The sequence below is a fragment of the Macrobrachium rosenbergii genome, chromosome 23 (assembly GCF_040412425.1).
Source record: "Macrobrachium rosenbergii isolate ZJJX-2024 chromosome 23, ASM4041242v1, whole genome shotgun sequence".
Taxonomy (NCBI): Eukaryota; Metazoa; Arthropoda; class Malacostraca; order Decapoda; family Palaemonidae; genus Macrobrachium; species Macrobrachium rosenbergii.
This window is the reverse complement of record NC_089763.1, coordinates 17,513,817-17,532,034: the sequence shown is the minus strand read 5'-3', so window position 1 is coordinate 17,532,034 and position 18,218 is coordinate 17,513,817. Positions and strand designations below refer to the sequence as shown.

At 41.2% G+C, this 18,218-nt stretch overlaps 1 protein-coding gene across 2 annotated transcripts in view; it reads right to left on the bottom strand.

Moving 5' to 3' along the window:
- Positions 1-18,218, bottom strand: part of cin (Molybdenum cofactor synthesis protein cinnamon) — a 77,716-nt gene that overhangs the window by 37,424 nt on the left and 22,074 nt on the right. For both annotated transcript variants that reach the window (XM_067125324.1, XM_067125325.1), the window contains exons 3-4: positions 2,085-2,231; positions 1,579-1,739 (exon numbers count right to left, since the gene is read on the bottom strand). In XM_067125324.1, coding sequence (XP_066981425.1) covers positions 1,579-1,739; positions 2,085-2,231 — 308 coding nt within the window. The remainder of the gene's footprint in view (positions 1-1,578; positions 1,740-2,084; positions 2,232-18,218) is intronic.

Below are 18,218 nucleotides of genomic sequence, written 5' to 3'. Positions count from 1 at the left end.
CTTCAAAAGAGCATCTTCGACTCTATCCAACAGAGCTTGAACAAGAGAGTCAGGAGCAGCAGACGCAGAAGGCCCAGGAATGGAAGCCGATGGAGGTGACACAGCTGATGACAGGACGGTGTAGGACGAGGGAAGAGCAGCCGTGAAAACACAGGAAGAAGTCACAGAAACCGTAGCTCTGGAAACCGTCATGGCGGTAGACATTGGGGTGCAGGAAGACATGAAGTGGGACAGTAGACCCCCAAAGGAGGATACCCCTGGAAGGCCTAATGACGCCCAACACTTGGAGAGCTTCTGTGCATCCATGCCTGAAAAGACTGTACAAGGGGGAGCTGTATCTTCCCTCATGGGCACCCCCCAAGAACAGCAGCAGCTACATCAACTACAAGATCTCCTGAACCCCTCCTTGAATCATCCAAAGACAAAGCAACAGAAGAACTAGAAGTAAAATCTTCCTGAGAAGAAGATGCAAAGAGAGGAGATTTTGGCATGGAGGAGGTAGAACAAGAAGGAATGGAGGCGTCTGCTGCCACTGGAGGCACGAAACCTTCCCAAGACAGAACACCTATTTCCTCTTGTCTCCTCTTCTTACCAAAATCCTTCCATTGCTCTGGAGACCAATTACAACACTCAGAACAGGGATTACTTACATTACAATCATTATATCTGCATCTGTTACAAGTGGTATGTGGGTTTGCATCCAAGGCGGCTAAATAACGAAAGCATGGGTTATTACCGATAGCAGGCATCTTCTCTGAGGCCTGGATTGCTTAGATGATTCATGGGTTTGTATTTTCTGGGAATGCAAAAATCACAGATAGCACAATATAACACAGAATTACACAAACAAAAAAAGAGAAAGAAAAATCAGAACACCAAGGCGTAAAGTTGGCAGGAAGTGTTAAAAACAACCAGCTGAGTGAGAAAGTCAACGATCGTCTTGCTTGGAAGGCGGTTAAGAGAGAACTGAAGAATCAAAGCACTCACTAGGGGGATATAATGTCAGGCTCTGCCCACCTCTCCCCACTGGCTATCTCCCGTTGCCACCAAAACCTTGTGCTATTAATAACCAGACTCCAGCTAGGCGCTTGAGAAAATCCCATTATGTTAAGACCAAGGGTTTGTTCTGTACAGTTGATCCCCCGTACTTGCGGGGGTTAGGTACCACAACCACCCGCGAATACCAAAAAGCCACAATATACGTGAACTCCTCTAAAAATGCTTATGACTGTGTATTTTAATAGCTGGAACACCAAAGACCCCTCTAAAATGCTTATAAATGCCTATTTTCATGGTATTTTTGTGACTAAATACATTTTTTATGATAAAAAATTTAGCACAAAAATAACATGGAAATACAGTAATCAGTGAATATTTTTTGACGAGAAAATCAGCAAATTACAGAATTTTCTGCGATATATTGAAAAATGCGTTCCACTGAAAAATCCGCAATTGCTGAACCATAAATAAGCGGGGGTCCACTGTATATGAACAAAGTAATTTTCAATCCAATTTATATTAACTGCCTCATACTCCCATATTCTTTCAATTAAATACGTATTACATTAATTGCATTACCTCAAGCATTCCTCTGAAGCTTTCTTGCTGCCTGGCAAGGTCACAACAAGTGTTTTTCCACGGATGCCACAAACAGGTCGTGAGAGCATGGCTAGATGGGTAACTCTGAGGGATCCTGTGATCATCCGAGTCGTAAGTGCAGGGGCTTCCTTTACAATGACCTTTAACCAATAACGATAACTTTTGCAAATTAAATCGCATCATTCTCATAAAAATGTTTACAAATTACATATCATTCTGATGAACATTTTCGCAAACCAACATTTTCTCTCACTAGTCTTTACATTGAAGCATTTTACAGCAAATCTGCTTGAAAGACCACAGTGAATTAAGTTCCTAATATGCTATCAACCTAATTTTTATCAAAGTTTAAAAAGTCTAGAATGGTCAAATAAAAATACATCCCTGATAAAGGACTTTTCACAACATTGATAGACTGTACACAGTGAAAAAAAAAATACATGAACCTAAAAAAAATAATTGTATAATTCAAGAAGCAAGATTACCTCCCTCACAGCCTCTGGAGTGACATCACGTGGCGCAAATCCAGTTCCTCCTGTTGTGATAACCAAGTTTAAATCTTCTGCACACCACTCGAGTAATTTCTCCTTAATAAGATGGGCTTCATCTGGTACACAATCAGTCTTGCTTACCTGTAATATGCCATCATGTGACCTACATTTTCTGCATTTTATATAATAACATTTACTTCAATACAGTATTCTCAATTAAATCAAATAAAAACATAAATAAAGACCAAATACTGTAGAGGAAAGTCTGTACTTTCATTTAAATGATGCAAAAACCTTTAAGGGGCGATAGGTGCATAGTGCTCTAAACTATCTGGAAAATTAATTGCATCACTATAATGTCCACAGCTCCTCAATGTTAATTACAAGGGGAAATACAATGTTAGATAAAATTTAATATTAAAAATTCCTTGCACAATGAAATAAAAATGTGTATAAATAATTTTTTAAAAATGCATTTACATAGGATAAAAATTAATATTTTTATATAAGTAACTTACCAAGGAACTATATAGCTATTAGTTTCTAACTATCGCGGCAGGTTAAATTTGAAATTCACAGTAGCGTTCTATTGTTTTGTGTAGGTAACTTGCCCCACCCACTTTCGGGGAAGGATAGGTACAACACAGTTGAAGAGCGCCACTGAGCAGTTTCTGTTTGGATTTTGTTTCACCAGAGGGTTGTGGCTTTTGCCATCTTTGGTGAAGTATTCTTTATTTTGGTAGCATTCGCATTTATTAAATTAGCTTATCTAGATTTGACTTTTCCCGATTGTGACTTTTATTATGTCTGATGACTAGTTCGACTAGTATCCGGTTTTGCAGGAAGGGCTGCAATGCCAGACTTATGTCAGCCAAATATGTCTCTCATACTATTTGCTATTGGGATCAAGGGAAGTGGAAGACTTTGACTAATCTTTTGGACATGCTTGAAAGAAACAGGCAAAGAAAGGCGGCCACTAGAGCCGAAGTTAGGGTTCTGCTAGCCAGGGTTCTCCTGATATACCTGCTCTTTCTACACCTGTGACTGCTTTTCGCCTATCACTAGCCCTCCAATTTTTCCAGCAACTCTGTTACCTAGCTCCTAACCTTCTGAACCCAATGCCATCGCCAGTCTCAAAGCCGACAGCGACGCAGGAGCCTTCGGACTTAGCTCCTTCTATTTCGTCTGAAGAAGAGGACATCGAATGGGAGCAGTCTTCTTCGTCCTATGCAGCTCTCTTGAAGTACTTCCTGTTCTGCTACCCGACCTTCTCCCCAGTGACCCCGTCGTCTCTGAGTTCGGCGTTCATGATGAGACAGCCTGCAGAGTCCTCCAGGCTGCCCAAGATGGTCCTAACTTCCTCATCAAAGACAGTCCTATCAGGTATTGACAGTTGGCTGATAGAAAAGAGGGATCTTGGCAAGGCTGCATTTTGTGCCCCTCCTTCTCGCCTGTCAAAAAGGAAGTATTTATCATATGCCACTGGGGAAGCTCCTTTGGGACTTCTCCAGCCTGACTGATTCAGCACATAGATCAGCATTTTCTCCTCCACCAAGATCTTATTCACTTCATCGGAACTGGACCACTTAGTACAGGACATATTTAAAGTACAGTAATACTCCGAACTTGCGTGATTCGAGTTGCGCAAATTCACAAACACGCGAACTTTTCACTGGAAGCTAACTAATCATCATACACGAGTTTTTCACAGACACATGAACATTTGCGAATACTGAGAAACCCTACAAAAGTGTTTGTTTAATTTTTTATGTAATTTATAAGTTTTCAAGCTCTGTGTAAATTAACAACATTAAATTATAAAAGTAATAATTTCCCTCCCACTCTCTCTCTCTCTCTTTTACTGAGATGAGAGAATTTTTATGGTACATGTATATGTTTATTTGTTTTGTATGATAAATAAATTTCTTACCTAATAATAAGTACTAATTTTCAAATATTAATAAGATTAATAAGATTAAATAATAATAATAATAATAATAATAATAATAATAATAATAATAATAATAATAATGATAATATAACTCTAACTACAAAATTTGTATGTGGTATATTTTAAACAAACAAATATTTTCTCCTCATCTTCTGTAATAAGCTCAAAGGCAAAAGCTGTCAGACATGTCACTTTAACATGACAAGAAGGGGTAGTGTTGCTGATTAGTGGTCAAAGGTTTCTTGTAATTCTCTCTCTCTCTCTCTCTCTCTCTTTCTGTCCGTGATAATTCATAAAAAAATTTCACTCTCTTGAGTAAGGACAACTTCCCTCTCTCTCTCTCGTTCGTAGTTAGCGCAACCTACATATTATATACTGTTTCTCTGTATGTCTTTAACCCTTTAACGCCGAAGCCCTATTTACAAAAACGTCTCCCGTATGCCGGCGGCGTTCGTGAGTTAGCGCCCGAGAAGTGGAAAAAAGTTTTTCAAAAAAATCACAGCACTCTTAGTTTTTAAGATTAAGAGTTCATTTTGGCTCATTTTTTTGTCATTGCCTGAAGTTTAGTATGCAACTATCAGAAATGAAAAAATATTATCATATATAAATATTGGAATATATGACAGCGAAAAAACTCATATATAATTGTATACAAATCGCTGTAAGCAAAACGGTTAAAGCTAATGAGTTAATTTTTTTAGTTGTATTGTACACTAAATTGCGATGATTTTGGTATATAACAAATATTAAAACGATCAAAGCAACACAGAGAAAATATTATCACAAAAATGATGCATGAATTTAACGCGAGCGGACGTAAAAAAATGTTTTTTCAAAAATTCACCATAAATCGAAATATTGTGCTAGAGACTTCCCGTTTGTTGAAAAATGAAGCTAATTGATTGAATATTACTAGACTGTAAGTGTTTTAGCTTACAATTGCAGTTTTCGACCATTTCGGTCGAGTTAAAGTTGACCGAAAGTCGAATTTTTCCTATTTATCATGATTTATATGGAAATATTTCAAAACTGATAAAAGCTACAACCATGAGTTATTTTTTGTGATATTGTACATGAAATTGTGCACATTTTCATATATAAAACTTTACGTAAAGACTAATATAAAGCAGTGCAAATATTACGAGACCGAGACGAAAGAATTTCTGAGATGTTCGGCCGAGTTACAGCGCAGACGTGGGAAAAATGTTTTTTCAAAATTCACCATAAATCGAAATATTGTGCTAGAGACTTCCAATTTATTGCAAAATGAAGTTAAACGATTGAATATTACTAGAATGTAAGAGTTTTAGCTTACAATTGCGTTTTTACCATTCCGGTCGAGTTAAAGTTGACCCGAAGGTTGAAATTTTGGCAGTTATCGTGATTTATGTGGAAAATATTTCAAAACTGATAAGCTACAACCATGAGCTATTTTTCTGATGTATTCTACATGAAATTGCGCACATTTTCATATATAAAAGTTTATGTAACGACTAATGTAAAACGATGCAAACATTACGACAACATGACGAAAGAATTTCTTGAGATGTTGGCCGAGTTACCAGCAAGAGAGCGTAAGGAAAAAATTTTTTTTCAGAAATTCCATAAATCGAAATATTGTGCTAGAGACTTCCAGTTTGTTGCAAAATGAAGGTACATGATTGAATATTACTAGAATGTAAGAGTTTTAGCTTATAATTTTTTTTTTACCATTTTAGGTCGAGTTAAAGTTGACGAAAGCTTAAGAATTTTGGCAGTTATCGTGATTTATATGAAAATATTTCAAAACTGATAAAAGCTACAACCATGAGTTATTTTGTGTTGTATTCTACATGAAATTACACACATTTCCATATATAAAACTTTATGTAATGACTAATATAAAACAGTGCAAACATTACGACAACGTGACGAAAAAGAATTTCTGGCGGGACGTATGAAAAAGTTTTTTCAAAAATTCACCATAAATCAAAATATTGTGCTAGAGACTTTCCAATTGGTTGCAAAATGAAGGTTAATGATTGAATATTACTAGATCGTAAGAGTTTTAGCTTAAAATTGCGTTTTGGACCATTTCGGTCGAGTCAAAGTTGACGAAGGTTGAAATTTTGGCAGTTATCGTGGTTTATATGAAAATATTTCCAAACTGATATAAGCTACAACCATGGGTTGTATTTTGCTGTATTGTACATGAAACTGCGCACATTTTCATATATAAAACTTTATGTAACGGCTAATATAGAACAGTGCAAAAATTACGACAAAATGACGAAAGAATTTATGAAATTTTCGGCTGAGTTACCCTTCGTGCGTAAGAAAAAAGTTTTTTTTTCAAAAATCACCATAAATCAAAATATTGTGCTAGAGACTTCCAATTTGTTGCAAAATGAAGGTACATGATTGAATATTACTAGAATGTAAGAGTTTTAGCTTACAATTGCGTTTTCGACCATTTCGGTCGAGTCAAATTTGACCGAAGGTTGAAAAATTTTTGTAGTCGACGTACGTACGCCCACTCACACGCAACAGACAATTTTTAGTCTAATGTGATGATACGTCCAACAGGCGTTTAAGGGTTAATTGTACAGTAGATAATTTTAAACTGATCTAATTTTACCTGTACCATTTACAAACTGTGAATGCACCATTCTAAAACATAGAAACATAGAGCATTTTAGAACAAAGAGAAAGAGACAGAATAAAGAAGTTTTTAAAAACGAGGTTGATAAGATTTTTAAAATTGATCGGTGGAATAGGGGAGAGAGAAATAGTATATTAATCTTCACATTCTCCTATATTCTTACTTAACCATTTATTTTTTTTTAAGGGTAATGTATTAAGCTAACTTTTAAATGAAATTACAGTAACTTTAATTTTACTTAAAAGTTAGTTTAATACTGAATTTCCATCTTTTGATACTTAACATAAGAATAACCTCTCTTCTCTCTCTCTCTCTCTCTCTCTCTACCTTCCTCGTTGGAAGAGTAGGTAGAGTTCTTGGCTAGCACTCTGCTAGGACCGAGTTCGAGTCTCCGGCCGGCCAATGAAGAATTAGAGGAATTTATTTCTGGTGATAGAAATTCATTTCTCGGTATAATGTGGTTCGGATTCCACAATAAGTTAAAAGATCCCGTTGCTAGGTAACCAACTGGGTCTTAGCCACGTAAAATAAGTCTAATCCTTCAGGCCAGCCCTAGGAGAGCTGTTAATTAACTCAGTGGTCTGGTTAAACTAAGGTATAATTAATCTCTCTCTCTCTCTCTCTCTCTCTCTCTCTCTCTCATGTTTCTCTGTCTCTGCAATAATTCATAAATGATTCAACTTGGTATTTCAAGTAAGGACAATATCTCTCTCTCTTTCATGTTATTCTCTGTCTCCGTAATAACTGATAAATAATTTCACTCTCTTAAGTAAGGACAACCCTTATCTCTCTCTCTCTCTCATTCATAGTTAGCTCTCACACATTTTTACAACTTATTATTTCTCTGTAAGTCTACCTGTACAGTAGATAGTTTAAATTAAGATAACTTTTAAATGAAATTACAGTAACTTTAATTTCATTTGAAAGTTAGTTTAATACTGAATTTCCATCTTTTGATATCTAACGTAAGAATAACTTTCTCTCTCTCTCTCTCTCTCTCATGTTGTTCTCTATGTCTCCACAATAATTCATAAATAATTTAACTTGATATTTCAAGTACGGACAATCTCTCTCTCTCTCTCTCTCATGTTATTCTCCCAGTCTCCATAATAACTGATAAATAATTTCACCCTCTTAAGTAAGGACAACCCTTATCTCTCTCTCTCTCTCGTTCATAGTTAGCACTCACACATTTTTACAAATTATCATTTTTCTGTATGTCTTTACCTGTACAGCAGATAGTTTAAGTTGATCTAATTTTACCTGTACCATCTACGAAGTGTAAATGCGCTAGTGTGGCATATACGTCCTAAAACATAGACATAATGACTAATAGCTGTATTAGTCAAAATAAGAGACACTGTTTGTTCATGAAAAAGCATTTCAAAACAAAGAGTAAGAGACGTAGAATAAAGAATTTATTAAAAAGAGGTTGAGAAGTCTTCTCAAAATATGTCAACAATTTATTTATTTTTTTCAGGGTAATGCATTAAGCTAACTTTTAAATGAAATTGCAGTAACATTAATTTCATTAAAAGCTAACTTAATAATTTGGGAGCATGATTAGGGTCATATTTAGTGTTTAAACTTTAGAAATAAGCATTTATATACAGTATTAGCATTTTTAGAGACCGTGCCAAACTTACACGAAAATTCACCTTGCGCGAGGGGTTCTGGAACCTAACCTCGCGTAAGTTCAGGATATGACTGTATTCGAGATCTTCAGTTTCTTGGATTGGACTGTGGGTGCCTTAGCGAAGAAGACTGAGGACTGTGCCACCATTCACGATAATTTCTCTGCAGACTGGTTAGGAGTCCTCTCATGCGCAGATAAGGCAATTAGGGATGGCTCCAAGGAAATGGCTGCCTTATTTGCGGTGTGGGAGTCCTCAAGAAGAGAGAGCAGTGTTGTTTTCACCACAAAGGAGGTCACTCCCTCCCAGAGGTTGGCTCTCCTTTTTGCACCCTTAGACCACTGTATTCTGTTTCCCCATGCTACAGTAGAGCACATAGCAGTGGAGTTGCAAAAGAAATCCACGCAAGATCTGCTGGTGCAGTCTACCAAGCGTCCTAAGGAGACAGGACATGTTCCGACAGTCTCTTTTACATCAAAGACAGTCTCCCTGCTGCAGCAGCAACCCTTTCGAGGTGGCAGAGCTTAGTTCCATCCCCATCCATGCACGAACCTTCGGTCAGTTTAACCAAGTAAGATGTCGTCAGTTAAGCCCTCCTCTCGCAAGTGAGGCTCTCGCAAGTGAGGATCCTGTCCTCCGTGTTCCAATGGGAGCCAGGCTTCTCCACTTTTGGAGCAAGTGGAAAGACAGAAATGTCGAGCTGTGGGTCTTAAAAGTCCTCAGAGAGGGATACTCTATCCCATTCAGGGAGAAACCTCCCCTAAGTGTCCTCTCCCATGAACTTGACACCCTACTACATAGGCTCAGAGAGGTTTTTGGCCCTGTCACAAGAAATCTCATCCCTGCTCAGAAAGAGAGCTGTAGAGGTGGTTGAAGATGTAAGCATGGAGGGTTTTACAACTGTCTGTTTGTCATCCCCAAGACATCGGGAGATTGGAGGCCTGTCCTGGACGTCAGCGCCCTGAATTTCTTTGTTCAAACTACAAGATTCAAGATGGAAACCAACCATTCAGTCCTGTCTTCCATCCGCCAGGGAGACTGGATGGCGACCATAGACATGCAGGACGCAACTTCCATGTACCAGTACAGTACATCCGGACTCCAGGAAGTATCTAAAGTTTGTGTTCCAGGGCAGAGTCTTCCAATTTCGGGCTCTGTGCTTCGGCCTCTCTACAGCTCCTCAAGTTTTCACCCGGGTTCTCACCCCTCTAGTGAAGTGGCTCCATCTCATGGGGATCAATGTTTGTCTATATCTAGACGATTGGCTCCTATGCTTCCCCTCAAGAGCAAGATGCACGGACCTTCAGAAGACACTTCTGGCCCAAGAGCTGGACCTTCTAATCAATGTGGACAAATCTCAGTTAGTCCCGACTCAGTCGATTCTTTATTTAGGAATGAAGATCGAGCTTTCCCATCCGCCAAAGAGTCCAATCCTGCGTCTGGACAGTATGAAACTTCCTCTCTCTTTCCTGTCATGCTCAGCCAACGAATGGATAAGCTTGCTGGGCACTCTCTCATCCATTGAGAAGTTTGTGCCTTTAGGAAGACTCCACATGAGTGTGTTACAATTCTTTCTGAAGGCCAGTTGGCACAGGAAGACCCTTCTGAACTCTTTTGTTTTCCCGATCACACCCGATATCAAGGAGGATCTTCAGTGAAGGCTCGAAGAAGGAAAGTTTTCAGAAGGGAAGTCACTGCATCCTCTGAGCCCCAACCTCACCTTACACTCAGACGTATCGGATCTGGGTTGGGGGCTCTTCTGGAGGATATAGAAGTTTCTGGGATGTGGTCCCAAGCCAAGAGAAGACCCCATATCAACGTGAAGGAGCTGAAGGCAGTTCAATTGGCCCTTCAGCATTTTGCAGCAGTGACATTCGACAGCACAGTCTTAGTGCATTCGAACAATACAAACGCACTAGCTTACATACAGAACCAGGGAGGGACTCACTCCTTCTCCCTTTATGAAGCGGCCAAGGATCTCCTCCTCTGGGCACAGGGCAATCACACCAAGATTGTCACACGATTTCTCCAGGGTAAATTAAACGTCCTAGCGGACAAGTTAAGTCATTGCAAACAGGTCCCACCTGTGGAATGGAAACTGAATCCACAGGTGTGCACCGACCTGTGGAAACAGTGGGGAAAGCCATCGATAGACCTGTTTGCAATGTCAAGGAATTATCGCCTTCCCTTGTATTGTTTGCCAGCCCTGGACCCTCTCACTTGGGCAACAGATACAATGCTCCATGACTGATCGAACCTGGATGAATACGCCTTCCCACCATTCAGTATGGTGAGAGATGTCATCAACAAGTTTCTCTCACACAACAACACATTGATGACCCTGGTAGCTCCTTTTTGGCCATAGAAGGTGTGGTTTCCAGACCTCCTCAAGCTACTAGTGGATTTCCCAAGACTTCTCCCACAGAGATGGAGTCTACTCAAGCAACCGCATTTTCATCAGTTCCAAGGCTTATCTGCTCTTGCTCTGACAGGCTTCAGACTGTCAGGAAGCTTGTAAGAGTGAAGGGCAGTCTTCTTCTAAGGTCTACCAGGCCAAGTGGGCAGTCTTCTGCAGCTGGTGTAGAAGACACGCCGTCTCTTCTACTTCATACCTCTTTAGCACAAATAGCAAACTTTCTGTTCTTCTTAGAGGTCGTCCCGAGGGTTAGCTACACCCACGATCAAAGGCTACAGAACTATGCTAAATTCACTTTTTAGGCATAGAGGTTTAGATTTGTCTGCAGATAAAGACATCAGTGATCTGATTAAGTCTTTAGACACTTCGAAACAAGAACAGACAGCTTCGGAGTCTTGGAACTTAAATGCTGTTCTAAAATGGCTTTTGGGCCCTCCATCTGAGCCTCTTCAACCCTCATCCCTTAAGGATCTAACTAGGAAAACCCCCTTCCTAGTAGCTTTAGCTATGGCTAAGAGGATTAGTGAACTGCAGGCCTTGAACAAGAAAGTGGGTTTTGCGCAAGGAGATGCGGCCTGCTCGTTCACTATGAGATTTTTAGCGAAGAATGAAACTCCATCTAATCCCTGGCCCCATCCATTCACTGTCAAGAGCTTGACGGACATCCTCAGACCAAGACAGAGCTCTTTGTCCAGTACAGCGTTAAGACATTACATCAAGAGAACTAAGAGAATCAAAGGTACATCTCCTAACCTCTGATGCTCAGTCAAGGACCCATCCCATCCACTGTCCAAGAACGCTTTGGCGTTTTTCTTGACAGGCATAATCTCTGAGTCTCACTCGAAAACTCGAGAAGAAGACTTTCCTATTTGTAAAGTCAAAGTCCACGAGATTAGGAAGTAGCCAATTCACTGGCCTTCCAATGCAACTTATCTCTTTCCATGGTTGTGCAATCCACCTTTTGGAGGTGCAAGTCAGTGTTCACCAATTTTTATTTACGTGATGTAGAAACAGTATACAATAACTGCAGTACCTTAGGTCCATTAAAAGTGGCTGGCATGGTATTGAGGGAAGAAGGATAGGAGGTGTTCCTTCTATTCCGCTATCTCCTTGCCTTGATACAGGTTGTTGAGTTTTAGGAAGCTGGAGGGTAGTAAGTACCTGGAGTACCCACCAATCGTTGTGTCTTGTAATGGATGGGTTTACAGGCAGTCCCCGGTTGTTGTGATCCAGTTTTTTATGGGCCTTGTTTAGCAATGAATATTGGCAATTTTCAGCGCCGAAAATCGCTGATTTCTGCTTAACGGCACCGATAATTGGGTATTGGCACCGAGACATACCTAACAGAGGTGCCAATTTTCGGTTATCGGCAATTTTCACTAATCATCACCCGTCGGAATGGAACCCCCACCGATAACTGGGGACTGCCTATACTTGACTTTATGTGGTGTGTGGGTAACTTTGTTATCTGGTTGTTTTTATGGCAATAAGCCCAGGGCAAGTGCTCTTGTTTTATATTGTAATGCTTTGGCAGCCATCAGAGTACTCCTCGGCTGCAAAGCTCCCACTGCAGTAGAGGTGCCCCTTGGCTTTACTGCCATGCCACTATGGGTTGAGATGAGCACAGACCAGAGCAGTATCTTCCTGCTGCAGCTCTCTCACCAGGTAAGGTAACAACAAGCATTTTACCAATACTAGCTACTTTTCTACTTCAAATTCATCTATGTATCCCACCTCCTGTCAATGTGGGATTCAGCTATGTAGTTCATTGGTAAGTTACTTATAAAAAAATGACATTTTTATGGTAAAATAGTTTTATACATACTTACTAAGTAACTACATGATTGGAGCCCTCCCTCCTCCCCTCTCATGGACATAGGGCACAAATGAACTGAGCTCTTCAGCTGTGTTGGACCTACCCTTCCCTGAAAGTGGGCGGGGTGAGTTACCTACACCAAAACAATAGAACGCTACCCTGAATTAAAAATTTAAGCTGCTGCGATAGTTAGAGACTAATAGCTATGCAGCTACTTGGTAAGTATATATAAAACTTTATTTTATCATAAGAATGTCATTTTCATGTTTGTATGAATTAACCCATTTACATGAAGAAAGTATTTACCCTTAGGTCCAAATAATGTATCTTGTATGGTATTATGCAGACCAATTTGCCACAGATCTGGATATATGAAAAAATTTTTAATAACCTTTCATCTTTTTCCTAGATATACAAATCAGAGCCTTTTTTATACCATATAGGGTATCTTTCAGAATTACCTGGAAACCAGTCGAAACTGGGTAATGATGTGGTTAACAGGTCGTGAGGGGGGATGAATAAGGGTGTATCCCTCAGTCACCAACCATCGCACTCCCTTTTCCTTCAGCTGCAGGAACTGAGGAGGGTGGTTGAGGCAGGACCAAATATAAAAGGCTCTGGTTTGTATATGTAACTATGAAAAGTACAAACTGTTATTCAAAATTCATTATTTGTTCTTAAGGAAATACAAACCATCAGCTTTTATATAGGACACTTACTCCTTAGGCAGGAGGTAAGTACCCTTCAAGCAATGGAAGTTGAGGACAACCACTAAACTTGCAACCAAGACAGGTCATGACTTCTGAACCCCTTCTAGTCAGGTGAAATAATTGGCCAGACTAGTAGGGACCAGGGCTTGAGCAGTCTCTCTAAAGAGAGAAGGGAACCAATCAGCGAACCGTGATGTCTTTCAAGGACTCCATGCCAGAAGGCAGTTTGGTTCCGATAAAACCCAGAATTGGGTGCTGGATTAAACTCTACCGAGTCCCCTCCCCCCCTTGTTATACGAGGGATTAAAGTGGGAAACCAGATACTTAAATTTGAAAAAGTATTTAATATTTGTACTATGGTTGTCATTATTATTATGACATTTTTATAAAATAAAGTTTTATATATACAGTACTTACCAAGCAATTACATAGCTACTAGCTTTCTACACGGCAGTCTAATGAAATTCAAATTTTCACGGTGGCGCTACCATCGCTTGTGTAGGTGACAGTCCCACCCACTTTTGGGACTGATAGGTACAACCAGCATAGAGGATCAATTCGTTTTATGCCCAATGTCCACTGAGGGGAGGAGGGCAGGCCTCAATTATGTAACTGCTTGGTAAGTATATATAAAACTTTATCATAATGTCATTTTTATATAAGTGACTTACCAAGCAGTTATATAGCTGATTCCACATTGAGAGGAGGTGGGAATTGTGGACATGTTCTAATCCAAAACATTAATAAAGATAATGACTGAACTAGGAAGCTTGCTTCAGTCAGGTACGGCCTCTGGTCGGCGCTCATCTTAACCTGCAGAGGGCGTGGTAGTATGACCAAGAGTCGCCCCTACTTCAGTTGGTACTTTGCAGCCATGGAAGCTCACTGATGGCTGACAAAGACAAAAATAGCGCCCTTGCCCTGGACATAGACCAGAATAAAAACACAACACTATCACCCACAACCAAAATTAAAAACCACCATCACAAACATTAAAAACTAGAGGGTACTCCAGGTACACTGTACCCCTAGGCTTCCCTTGAACTCAATGACCTTACAATGAGGCGAAGAGACAGTAGAGGGACAGAGAACCCCCTATGCTTCCTTTCCCAACACCATGCCAGCCATGGATAAAGGACCCAAAGTATTACAATTATCAAACAGTTTCCACGATTTTAAGATAATGTGAAGCAAACACTGATTTACACTTCCAAAATGTTGGTTGTAGAAAGTTTTCGAGAGAGATGTTATGCTGAAAGGCCAGAGGCGTTGCGGCAGAACAAACCTCAAAACCTTTGACCTTAAGGGAGATAAAACATCTTGAACTTGAGAATGCACTTCCATAATCAGACTTCTAAGGAAAAAAGAAAGAGCATTCTTTGGCAGAAGACCTGAAGAGTTCTTCACTGAGCACCAAAGCTTGTCGGAAGGTCCTCTGGTCTTTTCTGTCCTCTGAAGATAGTACTTCAAGGCTCTCACAGGACAAAGAAGTCTCTCTTCTTCATCTGGGCTAAGGATGTCCATTAAGCTTTTAATAATAAACGAACGAGACCATGGCTTAGAAACGTCCTCATTCTTGGTAAGGAAACCAAGAGAGAGAGAATATACTGCATTCCCATTTGAAAAGCCTACCCTCTTATTGAAGGCTTGAAGCTTGCTAACATGTTTGGCGGTCGCCAACATCATGAGAAATAGAGTCTTCCTAGTGAGATTCTTAAAAGAGGTCAAGCTGAGGGGTTCGAAAGTTGAGCTCGTAAGCCACTTCAGAACAATGTCCAAATTCCAGGAGACAAATCCAGGCTTTTCTAATTTGGAGGGTTTCAAAAGGATCTGATGAGATCGGCGAGGGTCTTGGTTGGATGACAGATCTAGGCCCATGCTTAAATACAGAAAGAAAGCAGAGAGACAACTTCCTATCAGTCCTCAGGAAAAGAAAAAAGTCAGCTGACTGGCTTATAGAGGTTTCAGAAGACAAGAGGTTATTATGTCGGCACCATCCTCTGAAACTGGTAGAGCCTGCTAGATCTTCTGCAACTTGCTTCAAAAAGCCTTTCACTCTGACAAGGCTCCTGACAGTTTGAAACCTGTCAGGGCCAGAGCAAACAATCCATGATGGAACCTGAGGAAGTAGGGCTGTTTGAGCCTTGGCTGTTTTTGTGGCAGGAGTCTTGGAAGTTCAATAACTGATGCAGCAGACCGGAAACCATTCCTTCCTGGGCCAGAACGGAGTGATCAAGGTCATTGAGACGTTCTGGTGAGATGAGAACTTGTTGATCAATCCAAAAGGTGGGAAGGCATAGACATCCAGGCCCATCAATCCAACAGCATGGCACCCGTCACCCTCCCGAGAGAGTCTGGGACTGGGGAGCAAAGAGAGGCAACAATGATTTCTCAAAGTTGCAAAAAGGTCCACAACTGGTCCGCCCCAAAGTTTCCAGAGATCGTAAGCATCGAGTGTCAGAGTCCACTCAGACAGCAAAACCCCAATTGCAGCAACTCAACTCATCTGCGAGAACATTCATTTTCCCCTGCACAAAAGCGGTGATAATCTTAGCCTGGCGCACTGCTCCACCCAGAAAGGTCTTTTGCTGTCTCTAGAGAGTGAAGAGTGGTGCCCCTTGTTAACCAGACATAAGACAGCGCCATGGTGTTGTCGTAAACAGCTACTTTTCTGCCAGAAACTAGAGCAGAGAAGGCCTGGAGACCCCAGATGAATGACCTTTAGTTCCTTCACATAGATGTGGAGAGCTCTCTGATCTACAGCCCACATCCCTGAAATCTTCGACTCCTAGAAGGGCTCCCCAACCTAGATCTAAATCGTTGGAATAAAATTCTTGATCAGGGTACAAAAGTAGAAGAGACTTCCCTTCTCAGAAGTCTTTCTGAGGACAACCACCACTGAAGGTCCATCTTGATCTCTGAGCAGATGAGGAAAATGAAGTAGTCAGTTAGGTTTTCCAGCTCCAGCACACTTTTAGATAAAACTGAAGGGCCTCATGTGAAGTCTGCCCAGCTTTTCTGAACAGTTACTGAGGCCAAGGTCTCTACACGCTCATCCACTAAAGCGCTGAGCAAGTCCTGAGGCCTAGGAACAAGTGGACAGTCTGGAGACAGAGTTGATCAGTGTGGGGAGAAAACCTCCAAAAGTCTGAAGTCCAGAATCATCCCTAAATAGGGAATCTTCTGTGTTGCAACTAATTGTGACTAGTGAAAGTCGACCAAAATGCCCAACTCCTGCATCAGGTGAAGTCTTGTTTAAGTTCTCTGCGCACTTCTCCTCGAAGAGAAGCGGAACAGCCAATCGTCGAGAGAGACAAGCTGGCGTCGATAAGGTGAAGCCATTTCCCAAAACAGATTTGAGTGAACACTTGGCGATGGTCAGAAGCTGAAACAAGGCCGAAACTGGAGAACTTTGCCCTGCAACACAAAGCACAAGAATTTTCTTGAATCTGGATGTCGGGACATGGAAATGGCGTCCTGCATGTCAAGGTGACCATCCAGTTGCCTGATGAAGAGGACATGACAAGTGACTGGTTTCCATATGAAATTTGGTTTACAGCAAAAAAGCGATTCAGGCGCTGAAGACATCTACAACTGGTCTCCAGCCCCCGATGACTTAGGGACCACAAAGAGGCGGTTGTAAAATCCTGGCGAGTTGAGATCCAAAACCTCCTCTACTGCCCCTTTGTGAAGAAGGGATTCTACTTCTTGAAAAAGGGCGGCAAGCTTCTCGGAGTGAGCCGAGTAGGCAGTCAAGTTGATCGGTGACTTGGACTACCCAAGGATCTGCCCCTCTGCTGCTCCATTCCTCCCAAAAGAGGTGTAGCCTGGCTCCGACCAGGGCATGAAGGACTGTGTTCTCATTTCTTAGCAGCTGATTTAAATGAAGACTTCCTGATCGCTCTGGACAGGGGGCACATATTAGTCCAAGGTCTAGGTTGAGATCTAGACTTTCCTCCTCGAAAGGGCTGCTGTAGAGGAGAGAAGGACTTGGCCATTGTTGCAGGAGCTTCCTTAGGCCGCTTGGAAGATTGAGCCATTAGGTCAGTTGTAGATTTCTTCTGAAGGTCAGACAGGATCTCCTTAACAGTATCTAGGGGGAAGAGATGGGATCTGTCTAATGGAGAGAACAATCAATCAGAAGAGAAATCTTCGGCCAAGACCAGACAATCCTTGCTCTTCCTAGCTAAGGCCCCCACCGTCCAATCAAGGAAGCTAAAAATTTCTAATACCTTGAACAGATTCTTAACCAGAAGGTCCAGTTCGGGCGGTGAGAAAGAAATCTTGCCAGCGGAGAATGCAGAACGACATGTGGCATCAACCGAACCGGAGAAATCCCCCTGGGAGGAGGCAGAGATACTTTTTCTTGAGAAGTTTGGAAGGCGGGAAGGCAAAGGTTGCTTTACCTTGGTCCCTCTTTATGGCCAGCCACTCGTCCACGTCTCAGAGAACTTTCTTCGAGGGAGAGGTAAGCACTAGTTTGGGGAGGCAAATGACGTCAGCAGTCTATTTCCTCGTAAGGAATGTCGAGGCTGGGGAATCAGGAGCAGCAGGCTTGAAAAAGTCTGGAAAATTCACCAAAAAGAATCTTAGCAAAGACGAATAAGCAGACGAAGGAGCAGTACTGTACCTTGTTCTGGTTCGTCCTCGCCTGAAGAGACAGGATAACAAGGTGTCCTTGCTCTTGGAATTGACAGTTTTCTTCTTTAAAAAGCCCACGAGTTCCTCAACTGATGCTGAATTGGGACTGAAGCAGAATCTTCCTGAGGGAAGAGGCGCCGAGTGTCCCATGGTTGGTGCTGAGTGCCCTAGTTTGGGGAGGCAAATGACGTCAGCAGTCCATTTCCTCATAAGGAATGTCGGGCTGGGAATCCCAGGAGCAGCAGGCTTGAAAAAGTCTGGAAAATTCACCAAAGAATCTTAGCAAAGCGAATAAGCAGACGAAGGAGCAGTACTGTAC